Genomic DNA, 12,137 nt, shown 5'->3' with positions numbered 1-12,137 from the left:
GCGATGACCTGAGAATGAGGAAGAAGGGCGAAGGACATGGCAGGAAGGAAATAAGTAATGTGGAAGAGGGGGGCGATGACCTGAGAATGAGGAAGAAGGGCGAAGGACATGGCAGGAAGGAAATAATTAATGTGGAAGAGGGGGGCGATGACCTGAGAGTGAGGAAGAAGGGCAAAGGACATGGCAGGAAGGAAATAATTAATGTGGAAGAGGGGGGCGATGACCTGAGAATGAGGAAGAAGGGCGAAGGACATGGCAGGAAGGAAATAATTAATGTGGAAGAGGGGGGCGATAATGACCTGAGAGTGAGGAAGAAGGGCGAAGGACATGGCAGGAAGGAAATAATTAATGTGGAAGAGGGGGGCGATGACCTGAGAGTGAGGAAGAAGGGCGAAGGACATGGCAGGAAGGAAATAATTAATGTGGAAGAGGGGGGCGATGACCTGAGAATGAGGAAGAAGGGCGAAGGACATGGCAGGAAGGAAATAATTAATGTGGAAGAGGGGGGCGATGACCTGAGAATGAGGAAGGGCGAAGGACATGGCAGGAAGGAAATAATTAATGTGGAAGAGGGGGGCGATGACCTGAGAGTGAGGAAGAAGGGCAAAGGACATGGCAGGAAGGAAATTAATGTGGAAGAGGGGGGCGATGACCTGAGAGTGAGGAAGAAGGGCGAAGGACATGGCAGGAAGGAAATAATTAATGTGGAAGAGGGGGGCGATGACCTGAGAGTGAGGAAGAAGGGCGAAGGACATGGCAGGAAGGAAATAATTAATGTGGAAGAGGGGGGCGATGACCTGAGAGTGAGGAAGAAGGGCAAAGGACATGGCAGGAAGGAAATAATGAGGAGAAATGAGGGGGGGGGGGGCTGTGATGGTATGGAGGAAGAAGGAGCGTGAAGGGCATAGCAGTAAAGAAATAATGGGGAAGTGGGTGGGGTTAATAACCTCAGAGTGAGGAAGAATGGCGAATGACATGACAGGATGGAAATGTCAGGATTAGTAGTTGATCCAGCACATAGAATTGTCACACAGATGACTAATAGGCAACGTATTACCGGGCCTTAGAATGGCCGGACTTAACGTACCAAAGAATAGTCAGGATACTCGCCGAGGTCAGGGGACACAGAAAGAGACACAACGATAAGAGAAAGCCAGAAGTCAGGGATACCAGAATACAGGGAAGTCAAAATCAAAGCCAAAGTCAAAAAACAGAAGAAACTTGAATCAGGAACGCGCTCTCGGACAACCACAAGGGAAACCACGACAGGGCACTGAGCAGGATGAGAACTGGGCCTAAATACCCCTCCTCTGGATCTGATAGGCTGTAACCGTCCTTTGACCCCAAAGGCAGTTATCAGGTTGCCATTTGTATAATTGCTGCTCAGCATTAACCCTTCTGTGGATTTGGTTGCTGCTCGGCACAACTTTTCCTGTGTGGACAGTAAATGCCACTAACCACATTTTTATAAGCGAATGAATACGTGACAGGAAATAATGAAGAAGTGGGGGGTGAGGGCATGGAGTTAGTAAGAAGAATGAAGATTGGTATGGCAGGAAGGAAATAATGAAGAAGTGTGGAGTGATGGCATGGAGTAAGTAAGAAGGATGAAGGGTATGGCAGGAAGGAAATAATGAGTAAGTGGGGTTATGGTGGATTGGAGGAAGACAGAAGGACATGACATGGAAAGGACAGAGGAGTGGGAAGGCTGACCATGGAAGGATTTTTTTTAAAAGATCAGTCATATAATTGATCTCTCCCAGCATCCACATGGTGAATTTTACAGTGTATTTAGTAGAAGAGTAACAGCTCTGATGTCAGTGTTTCCTTTAATAATTAAAATATCCCTCACCATGTTTGCAGATCATTACGTAAAGATATCCTATAAATGTCAAAGTTAATATGCACATCCGTGACAAATCGAACACTCATTCAGTGACAGAAACATCACTGCTCTTCCCGAGATGGCTTACTCCTTGTGTACCAGAAATCTGTCAGGTATTAGCTTCAAATAATCTCTCAATATAACATTTCAATTTGCTTCTTACAAATTACAGACAGAATCTTCCTCATTCAGTTTTTGAAAGATAAACAGATCTGGGTCACTGGGAATCCAAGGAGCTCTTTGTAAAGGTAAACGAAGGATATGTCACCCATTCCTGGTACGCATGGACATTAAAGAGCTCCACACCACTGTAAAACGGTTAAACTAAAGACCCCCTGAGAACACAGCAACCCTGGAATGAACGCAGGTGAATGCATAGACCAACATGTTACCTGCACTGGCCTGTCTGACCATCACCATGCAGCAGCTGACTATAAGCAATTCATTGGGATTTTGCTGGGTGGTGTCACAAACATAAGCCAATGAACAGAATATTTACCCGCAATTCTGATCATATTTGGGGATAATTTTCAAAATATCAAGAAAAACTTAATTGTCGGAAGAGGTGGGTGTAAAAAATGTCATGGTATTAAGGTGGTTTTAATGTAGCTCTTAAGAGATTGAATACAGCATACCAGCGTGGCTGTTAAGAGAGAAGACACCATCCACACTGACCTGACGCAGAATTCTTTATATGATCCCATGAGCAAAATCTATAATCTACGTTTACCTAAAATAATAATACAGGCCTACACAGACATAGATCCGCTCAGACGAGCCTGTCAGTATGTAAAGGAGGCATGCTGTAGACATGTTTGACCTTACCCTTTCTCTGGCCCTCTGGATCTTCTCTTTGTCCTGGCTCAGATTTTCAAGGATGCCTTGTCCAATTTGCTCTGTGAAAAGAAACACACATTTTAGGTTATATCACAAGAAATAAAACAATCTACTTTGTGTAATACTTTAGCAAGGTTCTAAAAGTAAAGCAAAGACCATCATCGCCAGCAATGGAAACTCACAGGTGCAATAAAGGATTTCCAGCTACCGCCATTCCAGTTCAAATTATTTTAATGGATAGACAGTAACCCAAGTGTTGGTGCTCAACACGGAATAAAAATTCCCAAATCATATTTACATATTCTTTTCTGCTTCCATCCTATTGATCGCAGCATGATTTGTATTTGTAAAAGGATATATTCCGCCTTGCTGGCATTAATCTAACGCAGCGCAGCCGTCTACATAGAGTTTTTAACTTTGCATGATGGCTCCCGAGCGCTTTTATTTTATCTAATGACACCGCTACAGATCGCTACCCCATTAAAACTAGAGAAACTCCTGATTGCTTTAATTAATAATCTTCGTTCACGTCACGCATGTCACATTGTCATGAGTTCCGATTCAGTATAAAGTATTCAATAAGTTTGTCCTTACAACAATTCATATTGTTTAATGGCCGGTGACAATCAAGGATATATAAACTGAAACATGAATTACCAACAATTTATAGTAAAAAATAAACAAGATGAAAACACGTCTGAGTTGGAGCATTTTTCCAAACTGTTTTGGTTCAATATGTGAATTTCACTTTGGATTACCAGCATTTCACACCTTGTTGATAACCATGGATATATCAAATCTACGGGGTTTATAATCATTTAAAAAACAAAATGAAAAATGTAGATTTAAATAGGCAAGCTGTGACTCCGGCCAAGTTACAGAATTAGTTTTTGCCTAGATTTTAAACTTCAGTACTAAATGTATAAAAGTTTGGTGATTACTAAATACGCCCTACGGAGATTAAAGCCATAATATTATCGAATTATGTGATCTGCTACAGAAACACAACGGCTGCCCCCCTGTTCATTTTTATACTAGAAGGCTCCAGGACGAGTTAACCCTCCACCACCGGGCCTTGTCTCAGTATTTGTAAACTTCCTGGATTGCTACACAGTGAATCTAATGTATTGCGCACACAATGCTACAAAGCATTTAACCATTCTGCCCATTGTAAGCCCTCTCCACATATCACTGCTTCCATTTAGTTCCCATCCATTAGTGTGGCACTGTCATTGTGTGTGATTTCCAATAAACCACTGTCACTTTGATGAATAGTGGCTTTCGCTGCTCATTGTTAAGGACAAACAGACATCAACAGGCAGAGGCAAGGACCATGTCCGTTTGGAACATCGCAAAATGAATGTCTGACTCTATTCCATCTTTGGAAAATTATTTCTCCTTTGCTGTCCTGATTCTTCAACGAGTTAATGCTCAATTTCCAGCCACGAGCCCCTTATATGAATGTCTGGGTACATAATCAGTTCCCCAAGAGCTGATTTAATTTTACAGTGAACATGTGGGAGGATAATCAGGAACTAAAAAGCCATCGTATTTGAAGACACATGGAAGTTTGGGAGGAAGACTTTACTGACTAGATGAAAGGCTAATTTATTAAATAAATCTACGGCAGTTAATAATGGGGAGTCTACAGTTCAACGGAATCTTTTCATACTGTGCTTGTTTACCAATTTATACATTTTCTCCAGCCTTGAAAAGTTGTTACCAATAAGTAAAGAGATGTCCACGATGTTAAGATCAGAGGCCGGGCCAAGGAGGAAAGCAACCTCCCTCTTTAATGTTCCTCTTTTAAACTCGTCCTAAACCATCTATCTTCACGCACTTTCAAATAATCTCATTAAAAAGTTCATGTTTTCCATACGGCTGTTAGACTTTGCTGTTGGTATTTGTAGAAATTTAACTTAATCCAAAAGAAAAACGTATCTATTGCAGTTTCAAGGGAAACCAAGTACTATAACCATTACATTGTTACAGTAGTTATGGCGCCGGCCTCCATGTTTGTGCCTAACGAAGGTTAAAGAGAACTGTAGAACTCTGCAAAATAGGAAGACAAAGAAAATATATATATATAAACCACTTTAAATGAGAAAAACTAGAGTAAAGGTTACAAAAACTAAAAAAACAAAACACAAGTGGACGAGAGAAAAAAATTCTGCATGATGTGACACTTGGCAAAAAAATAATATATATATATATTTTTTAAAATAGCGACGTTAAAACTTGGTCTTCAACAGATGACCCCAACGATCTAATGCTACAGACCCTGACCGAGAGAGGACGCAAGAAAACTGAACTCTTCTTCTCAGTACAAAAGCCACGATGAGGTGAAAATCTTTGTAGCCTAGAAGCCAGCCTGGCACAATTCCTTCTCTGAATACAAATTAGCGATGCGTAATCACAGCATATTAATGAGGCCCCTTTGCCTCTCCTTTTCCTCTAGTGATTGCTGGATTATTCATTGCTTATGTCCCGACCTCGGCTCTCCCCTGTTCTGACAAATCAGAGTTGATTAAGACAAATCTTTATTAGTTTGCTAGTCAACTTTCTCATTTATCATTTGCAAATCTCATTTTCCTTTTTTTGGGGTGTAATAGAAGACAAGGCTTCCTTTCTGTAGATATTAAAAAAAAATGCTTGTTACACAAACATGCAGAGCGAGATGCAGGGGTCCATAATAGATGATTTAACAGAGATTTAAATAGGTATAAATCACAAGCACCTCTTTTTTTAGCCAAGCGTGAAAAAATGCTGATAAACGATTTCTGAAGAATGGGTTTTTATTAGCACTCAATGCTCATACTATACAAAGCCCTACACACAAAACTATTCCTCTTAAAACCCGTTAATATATTTTATATTCCTCTATAAAGTGCGCATGACTCAATATTCTTTTTACTGTGAAGAATGTTTTATATTAAACAAAGAACTATTGTATATTTCTATCTATAAATATACTGTGTATAAATCAACCCACATAGCAATGTATCTGTATATAAACACACATGCACACACTCTTCTGTTGTGATTAAATCTGCTGTAACACAGAGGTCTCAGCTATAGGCCTATCAGAGAGATACGCTTTAGTGGGCATTGAAACGCCATCTCTCAATGAATCCTTGTATGAATGGCTAGTTTAAAATGCAAACTCCCTCTAGCAATCTGATATAAAAGGGAAAGAATGAAATAATGAATTGAAGTAAACAACAATGTATTTATTTTAATATCTGCAAAAAAGCATGTATTTATTGGTGTGCCCACATTGCAAAACTGGCACTGAATAGGTGGCTTTCCTGTACAGATCAGCATGATTTACCAAGACTGATCATACAATAAAGATGTGCATATGTAACACATTCTGCTTCCTGAACTCATTTTACAAATGTGTTAAAGCAACACTCGGAGTCTCCATAATTCACAGTTTAAAACAGTTAAGAAATATAATCACTCGCAGAGCGCTTGATTAAAGCGTTTACAGAGCCAATCACCATCTGACAGTTAGATCAAAGATTGTTAACTTAAATCTCCCTTCTAATTGCGTTTAAAATGCCACACCTCGGGCCTGTCTTTCTATCACTATTTTTTTTTCTCTCCAAACCGAATTCTGCTTAAAAAAAAGATCTAAAGCGTCTTAACAGTTCATTATCCAATAAAAGTATTCAAAGCTTGAAAGCAATCTACACAATTAGTCAAGACCTCAGGGAGCCACCGGTAGTCTTTATTACAGGCCGTCATATTAAAACACCTTAATTATATTTGTCAAACGCATTTCATTAAAATGTACCACTATTGTAATTTTGACAGTGGTCACAGAAACATTTTTCACACCCCTCAAAGCGTTAAAGCTTCAGCGTTTTCAATATGGCTTTTAGCGTGGTTAGGTTTAGATTTTCTGTTTGTTTTAATTTAGTTAATTGTTAGTTAATTACCCAATTAAACGCACACGAGCACACTATATATTTATCTCCATCAGCGACGGATAGAAATGTCAAATTTAGCAGAGTATCTCAGCTAGGTTTTTTTTTATTTACAAAAAATGAAAACAATATTAATAAAATGCATAATTTATACACATTGTGAAGATGTTAGCTTATACCCCATAGTGCACTGATGGCTAATTTCAGATTTTTATGCAGTAAAAAGACTTATCCAATTCTTAATGGATGTCATTTTTTTTCTTCTTGTCTAAAACGAACGATTTCCAAATTATTTTGAAACCCTGTGCATGCATTTACAGGAAAAACACCGTATGAGAATGCATGATACAAGAAAGGGGACATTTATTAAGCACATATTCTTATACGGATTGTGTGGGGTAAAAAAATAATAAAAAGACAATTGCCAAACGAGAACAAAAAAACTCCTATAAGTTTGGGAGGTGCTGAGGGAAAAATTCCAATTAGTAGAAATAATTTGATTGTAAGTTTTTTATTTGCAATAATAAAGTGTGTCACCTGGTCCTATGTGGTAATTATGAAAAGCGGAAAATAACAGCATTATTCTTTACGATGGAGCTACAGGCTGTACGTTGGTAACAAATATTCTCCCAGAATGGATTTTTATAAAATAACAATTTACTAGCATCTAAATTAGATGGAAAACGGCGAGCGTGGAGCCATGATCTCGCCGTGTGCCGCTTTCAGACACGTGTAGAATACTCTCTTGTGCTTCATAAATGGGCCCTGGGAGCTACAAGACCCTCAGGCTCACCATTTTTATTAACAAGTCTCCAATGCAGCTTTTTCATATCTCTAAGCCTCAGTCTATACATTATTTTTTCTGAATTTTATTATTGGCTTCACAAGGAAATCAATGCCCCCTAAAAAACAACACAGGCCTACTTAATATTTACCTTTTATTATAACACACCAATATTTGTATTTCATATAAAGCAGTGGTTCTAACCCTTTGGTCTGGACCCTACATATGGCCCCTATTGGCCGAAACAGTCACGTGACATTTGACAGACCCTGGGTAAGTGGCCACACTAAGCTGTTCAGTGGCACAGTCCTGCAATGCCCAGTACCACGCAGAGAACCTCCGGGACACTAGAATGAATACAAATTATAAACCATCTGAAGGAATGCTTTTCCCTTTTAACATTGAATATCAGTTAATATAAAGTAGTATCAGAGAGTGAGTTTCCAACCTGCCAGTGGTCCTTACAAGGACACTCTAAGCACTGCTGTGCCGACGAGTTATTTGAACCATGAAGTGCATCCGGTCCTATAAAATGGCCTCCTTTTCATGGGTCATTATGGGACTGTGCAAGATTACCCAATTGATTCCCACAAAATGGCTTCCCAAAATGTAAAACTTCCTCATGTTAAACCATTGGCACCAATCCGTCTAAGGCAGGGTTGGGTGGATCTTATATGCATTATAGACATTGCAGTAGGGAGTTCATCTTAACAACAACCTACATCGGAAGGTGGAGCCCATCGACAATGGCGGGGACGGCTAGGAAATGGCATGATCGGTATTGAGCTGGACTAGGTGACTAGAGAGAGGAATCGAGTTGGGCTGTTCTCTTTTAATCTATATTTGCTTGCAATACTGATGCACCCTTAAATGGTTTGTATTTACTATGCTTAACAAGAGAATACGGGGCAGGTATCATCCTCGGTCAATTAGCCCAATCAGCACATTATCTTGGCCACGTCTACTGGAGTGGTATAAACGTTTACATCTAATTAAAGAAACACTCAAAGCAGACAAACTAGTACAGTGTGCTGTAGTGGTTATGGTGTCTGGACTGCTCTGGGATCCACATCAATGTAAACAGTTAAACCGTGTGCTAATTATTTGACACAGATACATCGGTCCACTGGGTGCCAATCACGTCAACCATGTCTCTAAGTGGCGCTTTCCGTGAATGAGCTGGCCCTTCGTGGCAGGGGGGCTTGTCTCAGGAGAGCAACAGAAGCTTTGTGTAGGAAATTCCGACTCTCAATGGAGGCAGACCCCCGGCAATTGGTCAAACTTACAAGAGAGGGGCACAAGGGCACTCCTGGCACCTCAACCACTCCAGTATAAATGCGTCCTCCACAATAATTTATTGGATGCGGTTTAGCACAGCTACAAATATAAAGAAAAAGGCTACATTTTCTCATGTCTTTACATAAATTTCCTGTGATTCACATACATGCAGCTTGTGACTTCCTCCACAAATATGGTAAATAAAAAGGAAAAAAAAGAGAGAAACTCGCACATTGGTCCAGGATTGAATATTTATGACTAGTTCCATTCAAAGAGTTTCACCTCACCGAGATAAACCCTCGAGAAAAACACATGTTAAGGAACAAAACAAAATTTCAACAAATTGCTTAAAACTAGTGGAAAATATATTTTAAAAAACAATATACAAATAATATATATAAAAAAAAAAAGATTGATGTAGTTCTGTGTTTTGAAAGAGAAACGAGTTTTATTTCTCCCAAACCCAGAGCTGTGTTTGTGTAAACTGCATAATATCCCAATCCCTTCCAGCAATAAACACAGCGTTGGATAGCTGCAGCTCTGCTCGTGGAGAAACGGAGCGGCAGCGGCGGTTTATAAACCATCATCATATTTGTTAAGCATTATTTTTTCATTGGCTCCAATCCCAGGGGTTCTCAATGTTTAAACAGCTCCCTCCCATGTTAAGCTTTGCACTAATATCGATCCACTCCAGACTGACACATTCCAAGAGGCATTTTCGATAATCAGCCCAGCTGTTTGGAGTCTTGAAGCTGCAGCCTAACCCTTCGGTAAACAGCTGAATGCAGGGCATCTCTTCCTTCGGCAAATATATCCTTGTAATCTCTTGTAAGTACTACTGATTATACCGCTCCAAATAAAGAACTTAATTCCTAATTTAAACACTGGGTGTTATGGGGGGCAAATTAAGTCAACCAGCATTTGGCAGAGATGAGTCTATGAATTTACGATTCAGGTCAGGCATCAATGCAATTTGATAGACAGCTAAAAAAAAAAAAACCCCAAAAAACAAAGAACATATTAAACATTTAGAGTTGAACAGAGAACGTGGAGTAACGAGTATATTGTAGGATGGGGATTAATAAAAAAAAAAAGAAAAAAAAAAAGAAGCAAACTGTATATATAAACCGTAAAAGTGGGCTCTATTTTTAATAAGGACATTCAATTTAAATTTGTGTCAACTCAGGGAGATGAATTCCTATCAGGAGGTTCCGGGGCTGAATTTAACAACAAATCGCAATATTCATATCAAGACATCGCCGTTTTTGAAACCTCTGTGACCGCGCTGGTCACCTAACTCAGTACGGAGATTTAAAGGGTTAAATAAGGGCTCATTCTAACTATCTCTGGGTAAGAACAACTGCAGTAAAATCATTGTGGACGTATCTGCAAAATCTCAGAACCGTAGAAGTAATGAGTGATCTTTAAAACGACTGATCTGAACTCTGACATAACTGGTTTAATCTGGCAAATCCCACAGGAATAAGCAACACGCTGGCATTTAAATGGTTAATGTGTACATAGTGTGTACATAGCACGCAGCACCACGTGCTAAAACTCACTGAGAGGGACAACTCATTTCTATCATGACGTCATCTGCAGCAAAATGTTTGGAGAAAAAGGGTCAAAATGGAGGGGCACAAACTACGCGCTTTTTAAAGAACACTTTGTCTAAGAATGAAGAATAAAAAAAAGATCACAAATAAAACCAAGTATAATTAATGTAAACTATAGATTCATACTATATTTCTAATCAATTATATTAACTTAAAAAAATAAATAAAAGTGAAACAGAAAGTCTTCCTCAGACTCCTCCCTTTTATTATTATTGCCATTCATATAGCTCCAACAGATTCCGTAGCGCTTTACAATATTATAAGAGGTGAGGTTTAACTATAAATAGGACAATTACAAGAAAACTTACAGGAACAATAGGTTGAAGAGGGCCCTGCTCAAACGAGCTTACAGTCTATAGGAGGTGGGGTGTAAAACACATTAGGACAGGAAATAGCAATCAAATAAGGTGGGAGTGGAGCAGAGCTGGAGGAGAGAGCCAGAGACAGGTCCCTTCACACCCCGTGTTCCTGCAGAGAGGTTTAGAGGATAAGTAGTTTATCCCCAAGTATAAACATGTTCTGTAAATGAATACCAGTCATATCACAGCTGTTACCATTTTACCATTGGCCCAATTCATAGTTTTATGAAATATGCCATTGCATCTATTAATAAACGTGTGTGAGAGCCTGGAGTGTCCCTTTAATAATATAAACCCACCCAGTATAACTAACTGTAATCTAACCTACAAAGCGCATCTAACGTGTGTGGGAGCCTGGAGTGTCCCTTTAATAATATAAACCCACCCAGTATAACTGTAACCTAACCTACACAGTGCATCTAACGTGTGTGTGGGAGCCTGGAGTGTCCCTTTAATAATATAAACCAACCCAGTATATCTAACTGTAACCTAACCTACACAGAGCACCTAACGTGTGTGGGAGCCTGGAGTGTCCCTTTAATAATATAAACCCACCCAGTATAACTAACTGTAACCTAACCTACACAGTGCATCTAACGTGTGGGGGAGCCTGGAGTGTCCCTTTAATAATATGAACCCTCCCAGTATAACTAACTGTAACCTAACCTACACAGTGCATCTAACGTGTGTGGGAGCCTGGAGTGTCCCTTTAATAATATAAACCCACCCAGTATAACTAACCGTAACCTAACATACACAGTGCATCTAACGTATGTGGGAGCCTGGAATATCCCTTTAATAATATAAACCCACCCAGTATAACTGTAACCTAACCTACACAGTGCATCTAACGTGTGTGTGGGAGCCTGGAGTGTCCCTTTAATAATATAAACCCACCCAGTATATCTAACTGTAACCTAACCTACACAGTGCATCTAACGTGTGTGTGGGAGCCTGGAGTGTCCCTTTAATAATATAAACCCACCCAGTATATCTAACTGTAACCTAACCTACACAGAGCACCTAACGTGTGTGGGAGCCTGGAGTGTCCCTTTAATAATATAAACCCACCCAGTATAACTAACTGTAACCTAACCTACACAGTGCATCTAACGTGTGTGGGAGCCTGGAGTGTCCCTTTAATAATATAAACCCACCCAGTATATCTAACTGTAACCTAACCTACACAGTGCATCTAACGTGTGTGTGGGAGCCTGGAGTGTCCCTTTAATAATATAAACCCACCCAGTATATCTAACTGTAACCTAACCTACACAGAGCACCTAACGTGTGTGGGAGCCTGGAGTGTCCCTTTAATAATATAAACCCACCCAGTATAACTAACTGTAACCTAACCTACACAGTGCACCTAACGTGTGTGGGAGCCTGGAGTGTCCCTTTAATAATATAAACCCACCCAGTATATCTAACTGTAACCTAACCTAC

At 39.8% G+C, this 12,137-nt stretch overlaps 1 protein-coding gene across 4 annotated transcripts in view; it reads right to left on the bottom strand.

The window, feature by feature from the left end:
- VTI1A (vesicle transport through interaction with t-SNAREs 1A) overlaps positions 1 to 12,137 on the bottom strand; it is a 313,337-nt gene that overhangs the window by 111,717 nt on the left and 189,483 nt on the right. For all 4 annotated transcript variants that reach the window (XM_063435024.1, XM_063435025.1, XM_063435026.1 and 1 more), the window contains one exon: positions 2,711 to 2,781. In XM_063435024.1, the coding sequence (XP_063291094.1) occupies positions 2,711 to 2,781 (71 nt within the window). The remainder of the gene's footprint in view (positions 1 to 2,710; positions 2,782 to 12,137) is intronic.

The sequence above is a fragment of the Pelobates fuscus genome, chromosome 10 (genome assembly GCF_036172605.1).
Source record: "Pelobates fuscus isolate aPelFus1 chromosome 10, aPelFus1.pri, whole genome shotgun sequence".
NCBI lineage: Eukaryota > Metazoa > Chordata > Amphibia > Anura > Pelobatidae > Pelobates > Pelobates fuscus.
This window is presented reverse-complemented; position numbering and strand designations above follow the sequence as displayed.